A 21,333-nucleotide genomic window follows, 5' to 3' on the forward strand; every position below is an offset into this window, starting at 1 on the left:
GGGCATTAATGGCTTTTTTTTGCTGCTGTTCATTCTTCTTTGACCACGTATTACAGAGAAGTTTGGACTCTTTGCTGTATTACACTGCAAGAGAGAACACTAAAATGCCAACAAACTACACGAATGTAGAGAACCTCCCTCGCTGACTTGGCATTAGGCACCAAGTCAAACACAAACGTTTAGATTAGGCTTTTCCTTTAAGTCATTTGTTTCTTTTGTTCTCACTTCCCAGTTACAAGAGGAATTTCCTTTGCCTTCCCCGTCCTGGCTGCGCCCAGCCCAGAGGAGCTGCTTGCTGCCCTGCCGGCCGGCAGTTTGTTTCCTCAGGGACTTTTGTTTTATCTCCTCTGGGAAATGGCTAGGAACTACCCTGGCCCTTTGTGGGACATTTGGTGGTTGTGTCTTTGGAACAGGGCAAGTGAATGAGGTGATGCCTCTGTCACCTCTCCATTGGGTCCCCTCTGGCTGGGAATGCCTGTGCCCATGCCATGACCAGGGAATGAGGTGCTGTGGCTGTGGTGCTGTCCTGCAGCCTCTGCTGCTGTGGGGAAACCACTTGCCATGGAGCTCAGCCACTGGAGGTGCTCAGAGCCAGACGTGACCCCATGCTAGATAATGTGCTCAAAAGAACAATGCTAGAATTAAAAATGTCCCAGCTTTCAGAAGTCCTTGGGTTTCTAAAGAAATAAAGACCAGAAAATTTACTGGCACAAGCTCAGAAAGGCTTGTTTGCACTGTTTTGTGCTAAGGCAACAAAAAGTTGTACTGTCTATATTGGATTCCACAGATGAAAAGTAAGCCCAGAGGTTTGCGTCCTCTTTCATTACACTGGCCCACATGTTGCCCAGTGCTGTACATCCCCATGTCTCAGCAGCCAGCGTGTCACCTGCAGTGCGGCTCTGCCGTGTGTGGCCCTGAGTGGCCCAGCTGGAAAGGCATGGAGATTTGCTTTCAGCTTTAGTGTGGCCTGGCATGAGCATGAGACGTGCAGTCTGTTTTCAAAACTTTGGCTTTTGAAGTGTGTTATTGCTGTAACAGCGTAATTCGGGAGGCACTTTTGCCGACCACAACCTTTCAGCCCAATGCTCGGGAATCCCTTCCCCAACCTCTGGAAATTTGCCACATTCCTTGGTCCACCAGGTGAGGCAAGAATACTCTCGTTTCTTGATGCATCTCCTTCGAAATTGTAACCTGCTAGAAAATAAGCTTGTTTTTTTACCAAAAACCAAGAGTCATTAGCATTAACTTTAGTAGTTCTTGTCTGTTGGTCAGACTGTTTAGGTCATAGTGTAAAGCATTTGCCTCCTGTAAAGCCCTGTAGGCCCTTTACTGTGTTCCAGGAAAAAAAAAAGAGAAACACAAGAAGCCCCTCAAACCCAAGTTCTGAGGTGTACTTTCAAGGCTGATCTGTCAAATGGTTTCATCTCAAAAACTGTTTCAAACAATTCCTGGAGATGGTAGGTTCACTTAAAAATTGCTACTAACACTTGTGTGAAACACAGGGCCTCCTTCCCATGCAGAACCAAGCAGTGACCGCATGCCTGAGGCATGGTGCCAGCAGCCCCTTCTGCTGGTGCGCGCCGGTACTAGCTCTAGGTTTAGCGATCTAGACGGAAGCTACGTACTGCTGCAGTAAGTTCACATAGCTCCAAGGTTGTCTGCCGTGTTGGTAAATGCATGTATCTGGGCTTGATGCTGTAGCATCACCATGATCTCTGGAGATTTTCGGAGGTGCTGCTTGGCTCTGGACGTCCCCAAGCCATTTTGCACGGTGACACAAGGACACGTCCCCTTGCAGCTAGGCCAAAACAACCCCGATGCCCAGTGGCAGTGGTGTGCTGCCTCCCATGGTGACATTGCCCACAGCACCACCCTGCTGGGCTCATTGTCACCAGGAACGTGTGCTTTCCTTCCATCATGGCGGGATGCTCATGCTGCGCTTGCCCACAGCAATCTTGCAGGTTAAACCCATGACTTACTACTGCAAAACTCCTCAAGAATTCACTCCTGAGGCAAACTCCCAGGTGGCTGCCATGCTGCTGAGCTTACTGCGGAGCAGCTGGGCTCGCTCTGCCTGGGGACCGCCTGGCCCCGGCCCCAGCCCTGTCCCTGCTGCTGCCCACTCCCAGCACTGTGCACCGCCCTGCTGTTGCCCTGGAGTGTGAACTCTGCAGGCTCAGTGCAAAAGTCAAGAAACGCCCCGGGTTTCCCTTAGTGGTTTCTCCAAGGCAAGCACCGAGCGTGCGGCTCAGCAGAGGAATCTGAGAGCCATATTATTCCAAGGACAGCAATCCTGAGGTATGGCGAACGTGCACAATTCCTTCAATGTGCTGAAAACAGAACACATCTCGTTCTAAAGCAACATTATGTTTTTGAAGTAATTTGTGCAAGATTCATTGTTGTGTTATTGACATACGGCCGTGTCAAGTAATGACACTTTTGAAAAGCTGCCTGGAGGATCAGATCCCCGTTCAGCAGGGAATTAAAAAATGTTTCTGGAATTTTGCTTTGCAGTCGGGAATCTTATTTTCTTATCTCACATTGTACAATTTATTTTTCCTAAAGCAGTGTGTTAAATTATTTGTTATTGTTGGACTCGGTCAAACAGCTTTATCCCCAGTGTAGCCATGACGTTTTGGAGAGAAACCAAGGATGAATTTGTCACAGTGTGCTCACCAGATCAGCTGGCCTTTAGGTTAACTGTCAAAAGACAAAATTTCTACTAAAAATATTAGTGAAGGTCCCCTAAGCCTCTCTGAGGTTGTCTAAAATCTTTCTTCTTCAGGCTGTAGCTAAATCGGCTCAGAAGTGCTTCTCTGAGGCCTCCATCAGCAGGAGGCATGGATTCAGGTGGCGGTTCTCAGATCAGATTTATATACTTGCACTATTTTATAGGTTTCTGTCTTACAAGGCTGGAGAGCTGACGTTGTGATTTATGAACTATCAGATCTGCAGGACATACAGGCTTTAACAAGATTGACTGAGCTGTAATGTTTGTGATTCCAGTCTGGGATGAGAGACAGTAAAAAGGGGTGCCAAGTAAATAGACAAAGCGGAAGTGATTATTTCAATGTGTCCGTTAAACTATGTGTTAAGTAAAGGAAAGCTCGCATAGCTTTAAATGTAACTTATTGTTTGGCAAGGCAGTAGTATAAGAAGAGCAGAATTGTCTTTTTCCGCTACAATACACTTTTATTAAAGGAGGAGGCTATAAAGCATGAGGTTCAAAGAAAATATTTTATTGAATAAACAGTGCAGCTCGTGGCTTAGAGTATGGAGAGTGTGGTAAGTGAGACTTTTATAACCAAATCCTTAAATTCATTACCTCTGCATAAGTGGCACGTCTGCTTTGTTAACATGAACATTGTATCTAGCCCCTAATGGAAATGGTGTGGTAGAAAGGTATGTATAATTTAACAGTAAAAGAACCTGAAAATGTGCAGATCAGTTAATTGCTAAAAGCGATGCTGTGACAGACCACAAGCAGGCATTGATTTTTAATATTTCCATTGCAATTGCAAGGGTACGTCATGTTATGAGCACTCCATGGAAAGCTGCAGAGCATTTTACACCAACTGATTTATGTTGTCATGCGCAGTACAGGAGATGGCATAAAATCTGAGCTCTGGATGGATAGTGATAGCAGAGCCCTGCGAGTGCTGTGTAGTGAACTACAGTGCTTGCGGTAACCAGTTTTCATCTTTAATAAATTTTATTTCTTAGCCTTGTTTCATGTTCTCAGCATCAGTTGTCCTTAATCATTCGGTGCTGATCTAATTTGGGAACCATGAGTCTCCTTGTCAGAGGCACGAAGCCCAGGCACCACCAGGCAAGCTGGGTGCTGCCTCCATGCTGTGCTCAGGAGCTGTCCCTGGGTTCTCTGCAGCTCCAGGTGTGGGGACTTTGCAGCAAGAACCCGCCCTTCAGGATGGCTTCTGGAATGCTTGTGTCTCATGCCATAGGGTGTGCACGGGCCTTGGGGTCATCGGCCAAAGCCCCATCACCCAGATCATTGACACTGGGCTTGGTGGCATCAGGGAGAGGAGAGCACAGGGAATTCAAACTCAGCACCTTTTCTGTTAGCAATCTTGCCAATTTTTAAAGCTTTGAGAGTCAGGTGGAGTGATGAAACACTAACAACTTCCTATGAGAGAGGCAGAGATTCCCACTGTCCACCCACCAATGGAGACTGGGAGCGTTTGCACCAAGCAGCAGAGAGTACGGTCAAGAATTGTGCTGCAGGATATAAAACCCACATGAATGTAACAAAAGTTGTCAGCAATAATGCAAGAGCGGCTGTAATTAGATGTATGTCAGTGAGCGTGACGTCACTCGTCAGGCTCCTGTTTTGCAGCCCTCTAAGCCTCATGTGCATCCTTGCTGTTGGCAGGTGGCCTGGGAGGAGAGCTGGAGAGCGACGTGAAGGACAGCCGGGCCCTGGAAGAGAGGAACAGCGTGACGAGCCAGGAAGAGAGAAATGAGGAAGATGAAGACATGGAGGATGAGTCAATTTACACCTGCGATAACTGTCAGCAGGACTTCGATTCGCTGGCAGACCTGACTGAACACAGGGCACACCACTGTCCTGGAGGTAATGTTAAACTCGCTTTGCAGTTCTGACAGGTGGTTAGCTGGGTAATTGGACATAGCAACAGCTTGAGGCCTCAAGTGAGATTAAAGAATTAATAATGTAATTTTACAGTTAATGTAATTTTATTGTGGTGCCTTGGGTAGCCTTTGTTCACTCCTTTAATAAAATTAAAATAAAAGCAACAGCTTTCCAATTGGAATCTGTAAGTAATTATGTTAGACAAAAATGTTTTGCTTTTTTTTAAACATTAAAATTTTCAGACAGGATATTTTTCCCTGTCTCCTCGAATGTAGGAAGATTAAAAAAGTTAAATGGCTGAAAGGTGCAAAACTCCCCACAAATAAAGGCCTCTGAACCCCATTACTGAACGGGACAATTTCGGAGATTAAAATTTGTAGTTTGAGCTTTGTCATCCCCCCTTAAAAATACGCCTTTCTCCCTAGGTTGCATTGCATTTCCTTCAGAATTTTATGCAGGTGAGGGCAACATTAGCCTTCCCTGATCTCCATTTTACTCATTCCAAAGTAAGAGCAAGCTCAGAGCGGTGGAGTGAACAATGGCCGCGCACCTCGCCTTGCCTTGCACAGCTCCCCATGCACGGCCACTGGTAGCAGAGGGCACTTTGCAGAGCGTGCTGAGGGGGGGGGGTAGCAAAAAGCCTCATAGATTTTACACAAAACTAGGTAAGTTCTTGAGAGTGTGAGCGCAGAATATGTTGATATGTATGTAAATAAGGGATTCTCATCCTTCCCTTCCCGAAGCTGAGTACTCTGCCAACACTTTTTTCTCCAATCGTCTAAGACGTTTTTATCCAGTTCCCATTTTGGCAGTGGCAGGTTGAGGCTGGCAGGGGCAGTAGGGTTACTTTCTCCTCTGGTGCAGCATTTTCCCATCCCCATTCCCGTGAGTGTATATTCCTCCCTCGCTGCCTAATTTGTTTGGTAATTTGTTCAGGTTCTGTTCTCCTTTTTGGGCATAAAGGAAGCTGTGCTCAGCCAAGACAAGAGTGAGGCAGGTTGTACGTGCAGGGTGGGCTACAGGCAGGCTGCAGCCAGCCCTGCCCTGAGCCAGGTGCAGCCCACCTGTGTCTGCAGGGCTGCTTGCTGCCTGTTCTGGTTAAACACTGTGCAGGATGCAAATCTGGAAGTATGAAAACCGGCAAGGTTTTGTCTCACAGGGTCTATTTTTGGCCAGCTGACAATCACTAGATTGCCCTGAGATTTCTGCAAACAAAATTCATACTTTTACGGCAGGGAAATAGGCGGGAAAACACTGTTGAATAGAAAAATCCTCACTTTCCAGATCAGGATGTGAGGTGCACAACCCATGCTGGTCCTCTCCAAAGACAGGGACAGATGCCCTGTGTTGTGTTGGTGCAGTCACGGGTGATCCTTCCATGGAGCGGCCACCACTACCGAGTGCGCTGCGTGTCCCCACGGTACGGCCAGGCATGACACTGGGCAGGAGGGGACCAGCTGCTAGCTTGCACAGGGGGACAGGGTGTCAGAAGGAGCCTTTGTGTTTTCCTGTGGCCAACATGCATTAAAATGCAGCAATCTTAGAGGTTCGTGTCTATATGGTGAATGTTTTCACACCTCCCTTTTTATTTCCCTTCAGTGTAGTGTTCTGTTAGTGACACTAAGAAATATAAATTCTGGTTTTGGAACCTATCAGAATAATTTGTGAGTATTCCCCTTGCTAATTTTTGATTGCAGGTAGCATAACTTAATCATCTTTTACTGTCTTCACATGTGTGGATGATTTACAAAGACATTTTATCATAAAAAGGCACCATATAATCATCTGCATATACACATAGTAGGTGCTGATTATCTCCATGTGAGGAAATGCTTGTTCCAGAATAAGAGTGCCTGTTTTCTCTTTAGTTTAATCTAGTGTTCTGAAGTTATTTAACATGAATAGTAAGGTTGCATTCATCTATTCTGGAATGAGAATGTTTCCATGAAGACAATCTGGAATGTTGCTTGATATTTACATATTTTACCATGAGGAAAAACAGCTTTCAAGTTCAGACCCACTGATTTGTTCAATAACCAGATGAATTTTTGTTCAAAGCATTTAAACAACGCCTTTTTGTTTAGCTTACCTGGAAAGACTTGCACCACCAGAGTGAGAATCTAAGGAGTGCTAGGAAGCGCGGTGTGTTTAGAAATGTTCCCCACCACGTGAGCTGCGTCCTGAGTTGCCCTGTTTTCTTTTGTCTCTAATGCCCGCCTGACACATCTGAGGTTGTAACGCGGTGCCTGACCTCTGGGCAAGCCAGAGTTTCATGTCTTAATCTGAAGCAGGGTGTTCAATCGTGTCTACATGGCTCCAGATCGATACAGGTAATATTTGTAGTGATAATATCACCAGGCTGATAATACAACATAACTAATGACTTCCTCTGGGATGCTGAAGTTAGGAAGGCATTGTAGCTCAGGAATGCTGTAGGATTATAGGAGCTCACTCCAAAGAATAGGATAAACCATCTATTTCACTGGAGTCCCTTAGAAATTCATTACAGTGGGCTGAAGTTATAATACAGTTTGAACACAGCTTTTTTGACATGTAAGAAAGTAACAAACAGCCATTTCCCACCCTTGCTTTTTCATGTATTTCAGACTTGTTTCTTTGAGGACAAAATACCGCTGATATCTAGACATGTCTCGTAGCATAAGCGTGCGGCATTCCTTTGTAGCCAGCCTCGTGGAAGTATTCTGGCAGCATTAGGAGCCCCTGTGCCCTTTGCTCATGCTGGATCCCCCAGATGCAGCCTGGGGGCTCCCAGTACCTGAGGGATCTGAGGGGGCCCCAGCGGGGACAGTGCGTGGTGAGCGGGCATCATGTGTCCTCTCCGGTTCCTGGCCTACCTGCTCTCCCATGCTAACCTTGAGCATGAGCCAGAGAGCACCTTTGAAATGCCCTGAGAACAGATAGAAACGCCCAGTGCGTACGCTGGATGTGTTAAGCTTTTAGAATTAACTTAAAACTTGCTCCTGTCCCATGTCCCCTTCACTCAAGAAGACTCAGTCGTTGCCACCAGCATTGCATGCAGTCCTTTCTGTATGTTTTTGCACACTCTGTTAGTGTAGATGTTATGACACGGCAGCGCCGTGTACATGAGTACAGGATTGCTTGTGAACTTACAGATGAGGGTGTTCAGTGGCTGCATCAAACAACTATTCTGCAATGCTGAGTTGTTTGTTGTCTGAAGAAAAGTGGCTACAAGCCCCAGGAGTTGCCATTAGTCCACACGTGGTAGTCTGTTTTAGCTCCTGTTTTTATTGTGTTATTTTTGCTTCCTCCACCCATGCCAGGCCTTTCCTCCTGCTGGGTCAGCATAGCCTCATGTAAACCTTCTTCCTTCAGTTTCTCAGCTGAATGTAGACTGTTTTAAAGCAAATTAGTGCACCAGTGAACTGGACAGAAGTAGGTTACGCTGGGGTCTCTGAGCATTTCATGAGGTCCTCTTCTGTTGTTGATAACTTTACAGGTTGTCTGTTTCAAACAGCAGCAGAGCTATATATGGATATTGCCAGCTGGGAAGCGGCTGATTTTTCTAAACTACTGTACGGTAGGAACTAGTTTATAATTAAAGTCTTGCAGTTGCTCCTGTTAAATGCCCTGTAACTTGTACACTAGGCTTGCATTTGAAATGAGGTATTGTAACTATTTCATGCTAGTGTATAATTTTGCATTTTCTTGTCTTTCACCTGCTGCAAGAATTATAATTGCAATGCAACTGTATGTGCAGGATGCTCATCCAGAAACCTTACACAGCAGTTTGCCAAGAAGTGACCATATCTCAGCGATGCTTTAATCAAGCAGTACTTTGTACTACTTGACTTCTACTTGACAAAGATAGACTTCTTGCATGTATTTCCCAAATTAGCCTTCCCCTAAATTATAATCTTTTGTTGCACCTGATTGGCAAGTCAGAGATTTTCAGTCATTTTGCTGCTGGTGTTGCTTTTTTGAATTACTGAATTGCTGATCATCCTCCTCAAAAGAAACGGAAATACAGTTGTGAAAAAGCAGTGTGGAAACTTAATTATACACCTAGCTTATACAGCTGTGGCTCTAATGACCTACTGGCCCTAATTACTGTGTTGTGGCTTGGTCTGAGTGCTCCTGTCCTTGCCAGAATTTTGCTCCTTTTTCTTAACCTCACTAGTGTTTCAACCTAAAAAAAATAACATTTCCTTTTTTGCTCTTTTCTACATTGTTGTGCTGAAATGCAGGTTTCCTTCTTTCCAGAGGTCATGGCAGTGTATTCAAAATTGGCACCAGAAAAGCTCTGTAATATAACAAACTGTAAAAACACAGATTTTCCCTGGAGCCCTCAGCTATCACTGCCTGGCTCTGACGGCGGGCACCAGGGTAATCTTTGTGCTGTTGGTTCCTCGAGGGGCTGCGATCGTGGGGTCCTGTCCTTATTTTGTCTCAGGCCCATATTTGTCCGACTGGTTGGCATTTGTGCCTGCTGGTGCTGAGAGCTCTGGAAGGCTGGGTCCTGCAGTGGCAGGCGGGGTGGGATGCACTGGGCTGGGCTGCCTGGGAAATGCATGTGTGTTGTGCAGAATGCAGGGCATAGTCCTGTAGCTGAACTGGGAGCTGAAAGCACACAGAGGCGCATTTCAGAGTGTAATAGTGCATGGTGACCTTGGAAGACAAGGTGGCTTCATGGCACACCCTGAGTGTGCTTCACTGCAGGGCAGCCTGCTGAGGTGGCTTCGTGTAGCACTGAGTGAATGCCGTGTGGAAGCTCTGTGAGTTTGCCCAGGTTGCCCAGAGAAGTTGTGGATGTCCCATCTCTGGAGGCATTCAAGGCCAGGCTGGATGGGGCCTTGGGCAGCCTGGGCTAGTAGTTGGCAACCCTGCCTGTGAGTGGTTTGGAGTTTGATGATCTTTAAGGTCCCTTCTAACCCAAGCCATTCTGTGATTCTGTGAGGCTAGCTCATGGATTTTGCAGGCCTGCATGTGAGAGCTTGTAGTGCTGGAGGGGCACATGAATTTGGAACAAAGCTTGCTGGCCGTATGCACACAGCCTGGGATTTGCTCAGCGGCCCGGTGGAGGCTCCCCTGTGGCGGGCACTGCGGCAGGCCGGCAGCAGGCCCCACACGAGCACCGGGCAGTGTGCGGGCAGATAAGAGCCTGCCAGGCCGCCAGCGCCGCCCCCCGCAATCGGCACGGCCACCTTTGTGCCGGGCCTCTGGGGACTGTGGCACAGGAGGCAGCACCGGGCCCGGTGCTTGCAGATAGGAGCAGTGCCAGCACAATGGCAGGGGGCTGTGTCACGCGTCACCAGAGCCCTGTGGGAGGGCAACGTGGGCTGCACCTGCCCTGCTGCAGCCTTGTAGCAGTGGTCGTCGCGAAGGGCACGGCTGTGGGCTTGAAGACTGGGCAAACGTATCTCAACTAAGAGGATGTCTTTCCTCAAGCAGCATGTGTTTTTTGCCTAGGAAGAATGTTTTCCCTGTCATTTTTAAACATATGGACCAGTGAGGAGCTGAGGATGACATGTTAGTGGGGTTGTATCAGCAAGAGACTGTTTCATCCTTCCTACTCTAATTGAGTTTTATTTATCTACTTTTATCTCATTCAGAAAGCAAAGTGTGTACAGGTATGCATGGAAATACTGGGGTCTACTCTGTCCTGCTGCAGCCTGGAGAGGGGTTCCTGATGGTGAGGGGCCATCTGCAGCCTTGTCACAGCACAGCGAGGGCTGGTGGGGTGACAGGGAAGCTTGTTTCTTGGCAGCATAGAAATCCAAGTAATACACGGCTTTACAGAAAAGGAGAGAGGGCAGGCTTGGGAAGATGCTTTCTGTGCCCATGGAGGAGGGGGCTTCTGCTGCCATCAGCTCCCCACGCTTGGGAGCCATGCAAAAATGTGGAGGGGTTCTCCTCTATTTATTTTTAAGCAACCTGAGTGCCTATGCCAAGCCCTGGGAGAGTGGGATGCTGTGGCCCTCAGAAGGTCCCTCTGTCCCACAGGGGCTGTTTATTATCTCTGTAGGTAAGGGAGCTACAGGGCAATCACCGCCCCAAAGGGTGAGCACAGAGCTGGGAGCACTGGTGTGGGGTTTGGGGGTCCTGAGCATCCCATGAAGAGGCCCCAGGTCTGTGTTTGCAGGCTTCTCATCAGGGTCTCATGCACTGTGACCCAGGGTTGGAGCCTGAGGCATATGGCAAGGCAGTGTAGGTAGGGCAGCGAGAGGGTGCAGTACTTCCATCACCACCCACACTACAACATGGCCGTGTTTGTCTGTTGGTCCTGGGTCCCAAGCAGGAAAGGGACAGTGCTTGTCCTGATGCAGAGACCAGGCAGGTGGAGAAGTGATGGCTGGCGTTTAGAGAAAAAGCAAGAGAGGCCTGAGTGTTTGTTATGAAACAAGCAAGCAGCAGTGCACTGCAAGCAATCCTCACAGAACGTAATTTTGCAGTTGGAAGTAATGGAATAGAAAATAGTATTTCTAATGCTGATTTATTTGAATTTAAGTAATATAATTTTAAAAAACAATTAAAAAAAGGGAGTGTGTGTACAAACACTGTCAGGAATTTCTATCTTCCTTTTTATTTTTTTAAACAAGCTCTAGAAAAAAAATCCCTGCAGAAGTTCTGTAGTGCATATTTGAATGCTTTTGTTGTAGCCTCATTAAACTTGGCTTGTCTGCAGATACAGCTGGCATGTTATTAACTGTGCTCCAGGCTTGGGGAAGCCAGAAAGCAGCCTCCACCCCCCAGTGCCGGCTGGCTTTAGGGAAGCGTGCCAGCATGGGTTGGTCCTCTTCAGCCGTCTGGCTTTGGGAGCGCACGCTGGAGCATCCCCGCATGGCCCCGGGGTCGGGGAGCCCAGGGCTCAGCCGGCCTCTGGCGCTGACCTGAGGGAGGGCCGTGCCACGTGCCCCGTGCCGGCTGGCAGCCGGCAGCCGTGTGAGCAGGATGGATCCGCCAAGGTACGTGGCTCCCCTCACCCGGGCGTCTGCATCCTCCATAGGGGTCTCGCTCCTTTCTTTAGAGTGGGCTGGCAAGGAGCAAATTAGCGATCATCTGCCAAATAGTTTCTCCATTCTGAACGAACTCCTTGTTGGACTGAACCAGTCTGATAAATTGAATAAGGGAAATATTTTCCCTGCACCTGCTGGAGAGGCTGTTGCTCTCCAAGCTGGGTTTGCACATGAGAAGACCTCCACCAGAGGTCTAAGCAGCTTCTGACTTCCTTCAAACTTTGGCAATGAGCATGTACCTCTTGAATGCTGTTTCATTTAAGTAATTTTAATTGTTTTTTTGATGACGAGGTTACTTGTAAAAGTAGATTTCATAACCTTGTTTAATTCAGAATTGTTGAAAAGATAGTCAGTAGAAATTTAAAAGAAGTAATATGTATAAAATATAGGTAATGTTAATCAAACTTCTTGCTTAATATTACCAGCTTTTATTGCTTTAGCTGATGAAAAAATGGAGTTTTCAAGGCATCTGGTCTGTTCACGTTAGATACTTCCTTTGGCATTTGAGTGCTTCGTAATCTTTAAATCATTTAGAGTGGTGACTCCTTTCTGACACAAGGAAGTACCAGTCTTGTTTTTATCATAATGGAATTAAGAAATCATTCTGTTTTGGCTTAAGTTCTGCCTTTTCCTAGAAGGGATATTCCCTCCTTCCTTCCCTTACCTCTTGCTGATACAAGGTTTGCGTTGTCTCTGAGAACTGATGTCACTGACAATTAGAAGGATTCATCGTTAGTCTGTGCGGCTCCCACGAAGGGCACCCTATGATGCTGTAGAAGCCTTATATCATCATGAGGGAGATGGGAGGTCGGGGCTTGGGGGAGATTTTGTGCCATCCCTCCTTAGCAGACTGGCATGTGAATGCGATGTCCCCAGTATGCCCAATAACATGCGTGACACTGGTGTTGAAGCTGAGGGCTCCAGGTGGATTTTGTTGCCGACAACACCTATAACCCAGGATGAGCTTCCTCTTCCTTGTGCCAGGTTTTGGCATATGGATCCATCTCTTTTTTAGGCTTCCTCAAAAACCTTTCTCAGCATAACGGTGAAAGACTTTTTGGCTCATCCTTATGTTACTGCTCAGTTACTGTAGCCTTGCTGAGGAGGACATAAGGAAAGGCTGAAGAGGCCCATCACTTTTCTCCTCTCCAGGGAATGTCTTACATTAAACATTTGAATAGATTTTTGAACGTAATTCCCATTCATTTCCTCTGCAGTGAACTGAGTTCACTTGTGCAGACTTTGTACTTAATGATATATCCTAAAATAAATGAGATTTGATATAATTTATGTTAAATGGTCATTTTAGAAATCTACATCTACTAATTATTCATTAGAAAATTTGGAGAGGCAGACATAGAATAAATTCCTCTTATGACCTTGCTGTCTGTAGAAATATACCTGCATTCGTGTTCTCCTAGAAAAAAAGGATGCAGGTGATTTACAGGACTCCAAGCATCATCTAACCAGATCTGAACTCTGTGTTCAATCTACATCAATCAGCGCAGCCAACCAGGCTAAAGCCAAGAACCAGCTCACCTTAGGATAGCTTTTCAGTGGCTGTACTGGCTGTTAGTTGAGGTCTGCACCTCACCATGAGGGATTGCTGCTGCGGGAGCCCCAGCTCTCCTCAGGGACCTCTGTCCCCACTGCCTGTGCTGTCTCCCTGCGGTCCCTCCTCTCAGGCTGTTTTTTCATTCTCCTCACTGGACTCCTTCCTAGACTTTGACCATATCATATGGGGCTTATGGCAACATACCATCACACACTTGCCATGCTCTGTGTTACGAGAGCTCTTCCAGGTAAGAACTGCAGCCCATGCGATATATTAATGGTGCTCAGTGCAGCTGCTGGGTGTCCCTTGCTGTATGGGGATAAGCTGTCATCCTTAGGAGACTGTGCCTGTGCCTGCAGTGCTGCCGGCTCCTGCAGCCGCTCGCTGGCCGTGTCCACATCAGCGAGTGACAGGCAGGCGCTTTGGCTCCAGGGAGCTCAGCGAGGGGCAGGAGGATGGGGAGGAAAAACAATTTGTGAACTTGCCCTTCTGAGAGTGCAAACGCTCCTTTCCTGGTGGCTGGGAGCACTGTGGTGCTGCTGGCAGCTGCACCCGAGCCATCTTCTGCTGTCAGCGGATGTCACTGCAGAACCCTCGGCTGCTTGAAGGAGCCACTCTGTGTGCACCAGGGACAGGGGAAACTCAAGGATGGAATGCTGCAGTGTGTGGGCTGCTCTGGGTTTTACTCCGAGGAAGATGATATCCACAAGTGTTTTAAATTAAGCTTTCCTTGATAGTTCTGGTGGTGTGGAGCTCAACCAAAATTTCAGGAAAAAATAAGTTGCTCTGTTAAAGCAGACATGAAAAAAATGAAGGGCTTAACTTTTGTCCTGAGGGTGATAGAACAGCACCACACAGCTGAAAATCAATCTGACCTTCACCCACGTGACACTGTTGTCTCAGTCTGTCTTTCATTTCCTTTGGTTGAGTGAAGGCCATGGCATTCAGTAGGGAGAAAAGCCATAGGGAGGTGGGGAGAATCCTGTTTTCTCTGGAAAGGCTTCGGTGCTTGCATAAGTTGACTCCATTAAGAGAGTTGCTGTAAAACTTCAATTTTTTTTTCTTTTTTTTTTCCCCAAAACAACAACTTAGCCCCTTCTTCTCCTAATACTCAGGAATCACATTAAGGTGAAGAAGATATGTGCTGTAAAATAATTAATGAAAAAAAAAATGTGTTTGTGATGTGAAACATTCTGTTTTAATTTAATGTAGAATTAGTCGATGACAGTATTTTGAAATGAAGTCTTCGTGCAGCAACAGGAAACCTGCACATTCATTTAAAAACAGAAATTTGTACCCAAAGGGGAGAGAAAAGGCCAATTATTTTTTCCAGAGATGTTTTAACATTCTGTGTTGCAGGCTTTGTCCAAACAAAGTGAATGTACCCAGTTACATGAGTATTTACATACGCATCAATAAACCAATAGTTAGGGCTTGTGCATCAGCAGTATTATTGATTTCCAAAATACAGGTACAATTTCAATTGGTGGAATGCTCATTTTACACAACATCCTGCAGCAAGCTGTATGGGCAGCGTAGACAGTAGACACTTTCCCACCTCATTTGCCCAAAGATGTAGAATGAACTTAATGAATGGGTAAAATGCTGTGCAGAATTTATTTCTATGGAAAACACCAACAAAGGAGAAAACTAAGTACATAGATACCTTGTGTTGTTTGGTTGTTTTTTGGGGGAGGTGAGTGGGAAGATGGAGGGAGCTACATCTAGAAAGCCATTAAAGGTGCAGTTCGTAGTTCTTCATCCAATCCCCTACTTCTTCATTGAATTTAAATAAAACCCAGAGCCAAAATGTTGCCAGATAATTTCTTTTGGAAAATTGGAAAACAGTAAGTTTTCCACACAGCTTTTACAAAACTAAGTGTGCTGTGAAACCTGTAAAGTGCAGTTTTTTTCTGATTTATTTCATCATATGCAGATAACATTGTTTCATGCCTTAGATATAAACTGTTGCATGGCTTCGTGTTTCTGTACCAAATATACACTATAGCTACTGTAGCATGGGGAGAGTGAGGGATACCTGCCATTCTCTTTGTTCGATAAATGTTGCTCGTTTTAGGAGCTCTGTAAGAAATGTCAACTTCTTGTTAGAAAGATAAAGACAGAGATTGGATTTAGCTGTAGAGATTAATCCCTGCTTCGTAAAGGTTAAGAATTAAACAATTTCTTCATTAATCTGGTTGGGGCGATGGAGATTAATTTGTGACTACAGCTTATTATTTAAGTGTGGTTTGTCAGATGTGCCAACAACCACGGACTCAGTCCTTTGCTGTTATTTTACATGTTATTGAAAAAAAATCCATCAAATTTAAAAGATGTTGGGACCTTTTCCTGGCGAGCTCTTCTACTCACGTCTCCTTGTGATATGCCCAAGTGCTATTTGCATAAATGTAGAATTTAATAAGTTATCATTCTGATTAACGCCATTAACTGCTTAACTACTGTAGAAATTGGCTTCCAAAGTTGCTTCGTGGTAGCTGTTGCTCTCAACGTCATTCCATTTGCTGTCTCACTGGGGATAATGGTATGCAAGGGAATGCAAGAAGGTCAAGGATCTTTTTGTTTAGTCTCTTTGCACATTAAAAGTTCTATTATGTGTTTGTATTGCATGTGGTTTCCAGTCTGTTGGCTACAGAGCTTTCAAAATCCATTGATGATGAGTTTGTGAAGCTAAGTATATCTTGTGGGTTGCAACTACCAAGCTATCGCTGTGTGCAGCAGTCGGGGCCAATGTATAACAAGTGTTTTTCAGTATGAGGAATTTCAAAACCAAATTAAACGGTCTTTCAAAAGGGTTAACGAAATGCTGGTCTAGGAGGCAACAGAAATCGTTTATACCCTGCTCTGTGCTGGTAGCGGGGTGCTGGGAGCGATGCTGCTCTATTTATGGGAACGTGTGTCTGAGTTTGGGCTTTTTATGTTTTCTTACGGGGTTGGGGGGGGGTTGTGGTGCAGTTGTGACTGACACACCCGCCACGGTACTGCACCGGCTGAACAAAGCCATGCCCTTGCAGCCAGCCTCCTCTGCCCAGCAGGATCCAGGTGCAGGCGTGGGGGCTGCTTCCCAGTGGTGGGGAGTGCTGTGCTGGGCTGTGGGATGTGTCCAACCCCAGGGCTGGCACAGCCACAGTGCCTGCTTGCGTTCTGCAGCCAGTAGGTCAACCCTTTAGAAAACCCACTTCAGCCAACAATAGTTAATAGTTTCATTTTGGTCTAAAGCAGTCACGGTCACATTTTGATACGTAAACTTGTGGCTATAAAGGTGGAAGCAGCCGCTCCTGTTGTGCTGGTTGTCAGAGGCTGAGCACAAACTCGGGCAGATGTCACTGCCTTCTTCCCAGGCATAAGTACGAGATAACCATTCTCTTCTAAAATGAAAGCAGAGATTTTTTCCAAACAATTCATGTTCTGACTGCATGAGTACCTTCACACCTGTCAGTTGCATCCAGTGTGCACGCTCCCCAGGGCTACCCGGCATCTGGGAGATCCTGCTGAGCCCAGCCTGAGCCCTGCTGCAGAGAATACCTGCGATGATATTCTGTTGGAAATGTGGTTACACCATCACACATCATCCCTTGCATTATGCTGTTCTGCTCCACTCTATTCCTGCTTTTATAACTTTTGGTTTAAATCCTACTCTCAGCTGTTTGAGGAGCATTGCAGCTCTCTATAAGACGTCTTGCTGTTCACTGTGGTGCTGGTAAGCTCAAAAACATCTGCAGGCAGGGTCAGTCCAGCCTGCTGGTCTTCAGAGGATATTTGCAAAGTTTCATAAGGCTTGGACCCATATCCACACCCATGCTAGATGCAGTGTCTACAGATTATCCCCGAGAGCCCCTTACAGCTTTGTTTGCATTACTATCTAGAGCTCTCCCACTGCCGAAATCCTCAGGAGAGAGCAGTGGTCAAGAGTACTTAGAAACATCTGTTAAAAATTCAGACAAACACTGCACTGTCACTAGAAGCTGCTAGGGCAGTGAAATTTATCATGTGGTGCTACAGGAGGAAGGGACATATTTTGTTCCTTCTCTTTTCCTTAAAAATCAATAGTTTGGTCAGTAAGTATAGGAAGATGCCCCTGCAGGGCCCACTTGGGGTGGGGAGCTGCTTTTTGCCAATGTCACAAGCTCAATCGAGAGCCAAGCTTGCAGCCTTACAGGAGTGCTGCTTCTAGTCTGCCTGTGCTTCATCACACTTGTTGTGCTTGTTTCAAGGAGCCCCACGTTGATTGTGCAGCCCTAGAAAGTGGTGGTATTAGGAGATGAAGGACTTTGCAGTGACTTTTCTTTCACTTGCCATTTTCAGACAAAAGAGAAGAAGTTCTAAAGACAAATGTACTGTAAGAGCTCTCTGGTTGCATACTGTTTTGTGCGCGGCTATGTATTGGGTTCAGGGAGTACTTGAGAAGTATTGGCATTTGTCCCTGATGATGCATCATGAAGTTACAGGCAATTTGGCAGAAAAAGACCCAAGTTTTGCGATGCGTGTGGTCAGACTTGCTATGAAGCCAAACCCAGGCCCTGCTCCTCATGCAGAGCTCACCTCTCCCTGTCCCCAGGGCGCAGCAGGGGCCATGCAGGCGGCAGTGCATGCAGGTGGGCTGGGCTGGGCCCGCAGTGGGGACAGTGGCTGCCTCTGCTCTCAGCCTTTCCCCAGGGACACGAACCAGGTCCCTGCTCTACCCAACGCAAGGAAGCTTCACCAATCTTAGAGAAACTGCATTTCTATAAGAGAAACTCAATTTCCCTCTGAGCTCTATCTCCAGTCCGGTGTGATTCAAAAGTTAATGGGAAGGGACAAACAGTTAAGGCATATGACAGGCAATATGATCACGTAAACTTTGTTTTCTTAGGTTGCCAGGCTGAAAAAAATGAATACAGCGCTCCTGAGAATAAATGAGTCACTTCAAATTGAGACATGATGGACAATGTTGGCTTTGTTATCACTCTGCAGGTAGTGAGGGGACAGGGTTAAGGAGAATTTCCTGAGATGTAGGCAAGTCATTATTAGAGGGGTAAAGCTTCCTCTGCCTTGTGTCCTCTGTAGCGGAGCTTGCATTACCCTGGCCCTCCTCCTTTTAGGAGCCTTTTGAGGAAAAGCCTCTGGTGACAGGAACATCTCTCAGGTCTTTTCATCCGTGAGCTGCCAGGTGAAAGAATGGGGCTAGAGAACAAAAGATGTTCTGATACTGCAGACAAGCTTTAGTAGGATCTGCCACGTCAGCTGTCTCTTATAAGGTCTACTGTATTTTGTGTTGATGGTGCTCTTCCCCTGAGGATTTCCCCACACCTGGGAACGCCTGCCATAACCCGCGCTGATATTTTCCTCAGTGCCTTTTATTTCTGCATACAGATGGAGCTGGGTATCACACGCCGTCCTTGCCCTTATTCTGTTCTGCTCCTTGGCAGTCCCAGCTTTCCTGGCTTGGAGCTTTCATCCCACCTCCCTCTCAACCTTTTCCAGGAGGGGCTTTGGAATTATTTATAAGCTGGCTTGTCCTGTTTTTTGACATTTTCAGTGTAGACTGTGGAAGAGGAAAGCTAAGTACATGCTCTCTGATTTTACAGGGAACAGAAAACCTGAAATAAATGTTAGTGGTCTGTGTTAGCAAGATGTTCTTAGATTATTATTTTATTTATTTTATTTATTTTCAAGCAAGGAACCCTTCCTTTAACATAAGTGGTCTTCTGGGTGGAAAAAATCATAGTGGCTGGTAACCACCTCTCACCTTTCATGTGCCTGGGGATGCTGAAGTGCAGGCAGCCAACTGGCTTGCCTGGTCCAGGGGCAGCTGTGTTCCCCTCGCCATCATAAAGCCAGTTTTCTCCTCCCTCCTACCAGGTGTCAGAGTAAGAAGCACCCTGTGATTTACCTCCTTCTTCTGCTCATTGTGTTCTGAGGCTTGAGATTTTCCAAAATACATCATGGTAAAGAGGCAAAGCTTTAATGATTTGGGCATTATAGCTCCTCTAGAGGCATTTTTAGATTCTCTGAATGAAATAAACATCTATTTGAGCTGAAGAGCAGCATTTTCTCATTTTGCTGCTGCAAATAGGTGGGAGGAGTGACTGACTACTCCACTGGAAATACTAAAGTGGACAGGCTTGTCTGCTGCCCAGTACTGCAAGTTGGATGATACACATCCCCATTCACCCCATCCCCTACCACAGCGATGCTGCATTTGCTTACATGCATTGCATATGTGTGAGAGAATTATAAGCCTCCTGGCTGCCTTCTCTTCCAAAGATAACTCAAAATACAGAGTCTCTTCTATGGAAGATATACTCCTCCTGCACTGTTGTGCACACAGACATCACACCTCTTCTGCTTTTGAGCAACCTGAGATAAAAACTGATGGTTGCAGTTGAATCTCAGTTTGAGTTTTGCGTTAAAACTGTTCAAAGCAAAATACAGGGTGGAGGATCTGATGTGAGCCAAAACTAACCTCCCTGTTCTTGCCAGTGAAGCTGTATTGCCAAATTTCACACAGCCGTGTTCTCTAGCACCTCCTTTGAACATGAGTGTGGTTCTGGAGGCTGTTTTGAAGCTCCCACTTGAAACACTCTCTGTGAGCTAGTGGAGCGTTTTCTGGCACTTAAGCTTCTGTATCTGGTGGCAGTTTGTTCTGTATAGAGTAATGAGTCATGGTTTGCTAGAGGAGAAAAAAAGGATTTCTTAGAAAATCCTTCGGAAAAGCAAAGGTTGTTTTTCAGCTGGAATTGCTGTTGGTGTCAGTGGTGAAATCGGTGTGGCAAGTCACCTCTGCCGTGTTTCTAGGAATTACCAGATAGCAAAGCGGCTTGAATGAATGCTCTTTTTGTACGGTTATTGCAGCGCTGACTTCCTCCTGGTGTAGGGTATTTCTTTCATATTTTCCACTATCTGGACTGGTGGGTATGGAGGCTTGTTCCTTGGTATACTTTTATTCTTAATTATATATTTGAGTTGCAAAATCTCCCACCTCCTGCCAAAGTCTTGTGGAATTATGGTGTTCATCACCCCAGACAGTCAAGTAATTGTGCTGCAGAGTTTGCTCCCAGTTTGTTCTTTTCTGTAGTTTACCAGCTTGTTAATGTTTCAGTTGGCCAGTTCCAAGTTTGTGACAGCAGAACACATTAACAGAACTGGATGTGCTGCTGTGGCTGCAGAACCAGCGTGCCCGTGCTGTTGGCATTTGTGTCGCACAGAGGTGGCACTGCCGTGTGGGTGTGTGTTTCACTGGTAGGCAGCAGCACCCCGAGGATGCTGGCAGGCTGGTCCCCTGCTTGCCACCCCGCATCCTTCACCTGCTGCACATTCTGCTCTCCTGTGGGGCTGCTGGGGCTTCCCTGCTGCTACCATGTAGATTTCAGCTGGTTTGGCCGTGGACAGAACTCCTTGTCCCTGGGAAAGAACCGCTCACTGGATGGACAGTGAGGAGGGACATGGTGAGCCCTTTGAGGTAACGGCAGATGCTGCTGCGCAGACCTTGAGATGCTGGAGGAGACCTTGGTGTGCAGTGTGCTGCCTCGTGGCAGCATGTAACATTGAGCTATTCCTAGGACAAAATGGTGGATGCTGAGGCAGTGGTTTGACAGTGCTGCCTGAGCCAGAACTCCAGGCGGGTTCTCCTGTAAGCAGTGAGTGAACCTCTGCACCATCCTGGGAAGACTCCTGCAGAATGGCCTCAGTTTACCAGTTTAAGGAAAAAGCACACAGTTATTGGGGTCGGCATTTGGGAGGAATTTATTCTTTGTAATCTTTTTTGACATTTCTGGACAGAAAAGTACTTTATGTTTTATTATTCTTTATTCCGTTGGCATTGCTGTGTGTGCAGTTGACTTTTTCATTCTCAGCAGTAGATTTCCAAAACCTATTTTACTTTCTCTCCCTTTTTGTTTGTTTGTTTATTTAAACTCCCGCTAATTTTCCTCTTTGGAAGTCAGAGTTTTTCCAAGGCGCTTTGATAGAAGGACAATGCAGTCCATCTGCAGTGTGCTCCACACCCATCAGAAAATGCCCCTCACTCTCAGCTGAAAACAACAGCCTCAGAGATTTTGCTCCTTTCCAAACAGCATCGCTCTGTTTGGGGGGCCGGGGACACGATCAAAACGATTTAACATGAATTTATCATCTACATTTTTTAAAAGTATGTCTCTTGGTGGGAACTTATCTTC

At 46.3% G+C, this 21,333-nt stretch overlaps 1 protein-coding gene across 5 annotated transcripts in view; it reads left to right on the plus strand.

The window, feature by feature from the left end:
- The window catches only part of ZNF423 (zinc finger protein 423), a 234,897-nt gene that overhangs the window by 82,921 nt on the left and 130,643 nt on the right, over positions 1 to 21,333 (plus strand). For 3 of the 5 annotated variants that reach the window (XM_021408570.1, XM_021408568.1, XM_021408571.1), the window contains 2 exons: positions 4,391 to 4,591; positions 8,088 to 8,168. In XM_021408570.1, coding sequence (XP_021264245.1) covers positions 4,391 to 4,591; positions 8,088 to 8,168 — 282 coding nt within the window. Of the gene's footprint in view, positions 1 to 4,390; positions 4,592 to 8,087; positions 8,169 to 11,403; positions 11,554 to 21,333 lie in introns of those variants that run through there. The other 2 variants (XM_021408572.1, XM_021408577.1) reach the window with 2 other exon arrangements.

This window comes from Numida meleagris, chromosome 10 (assembly GCF_002078875.1).
Source record: "Numida meleagris isolate 19003 breed g44 Domestic line chromosome 10, NumMel1.0, whole genome shotgun sequence".
NCBI classification, from domain to species: domain Eukaryota; kingdom Metazoa; phylum Chordata; class Aves; order Galliformes; family Numididae; genus Numida; species Numida meleagris.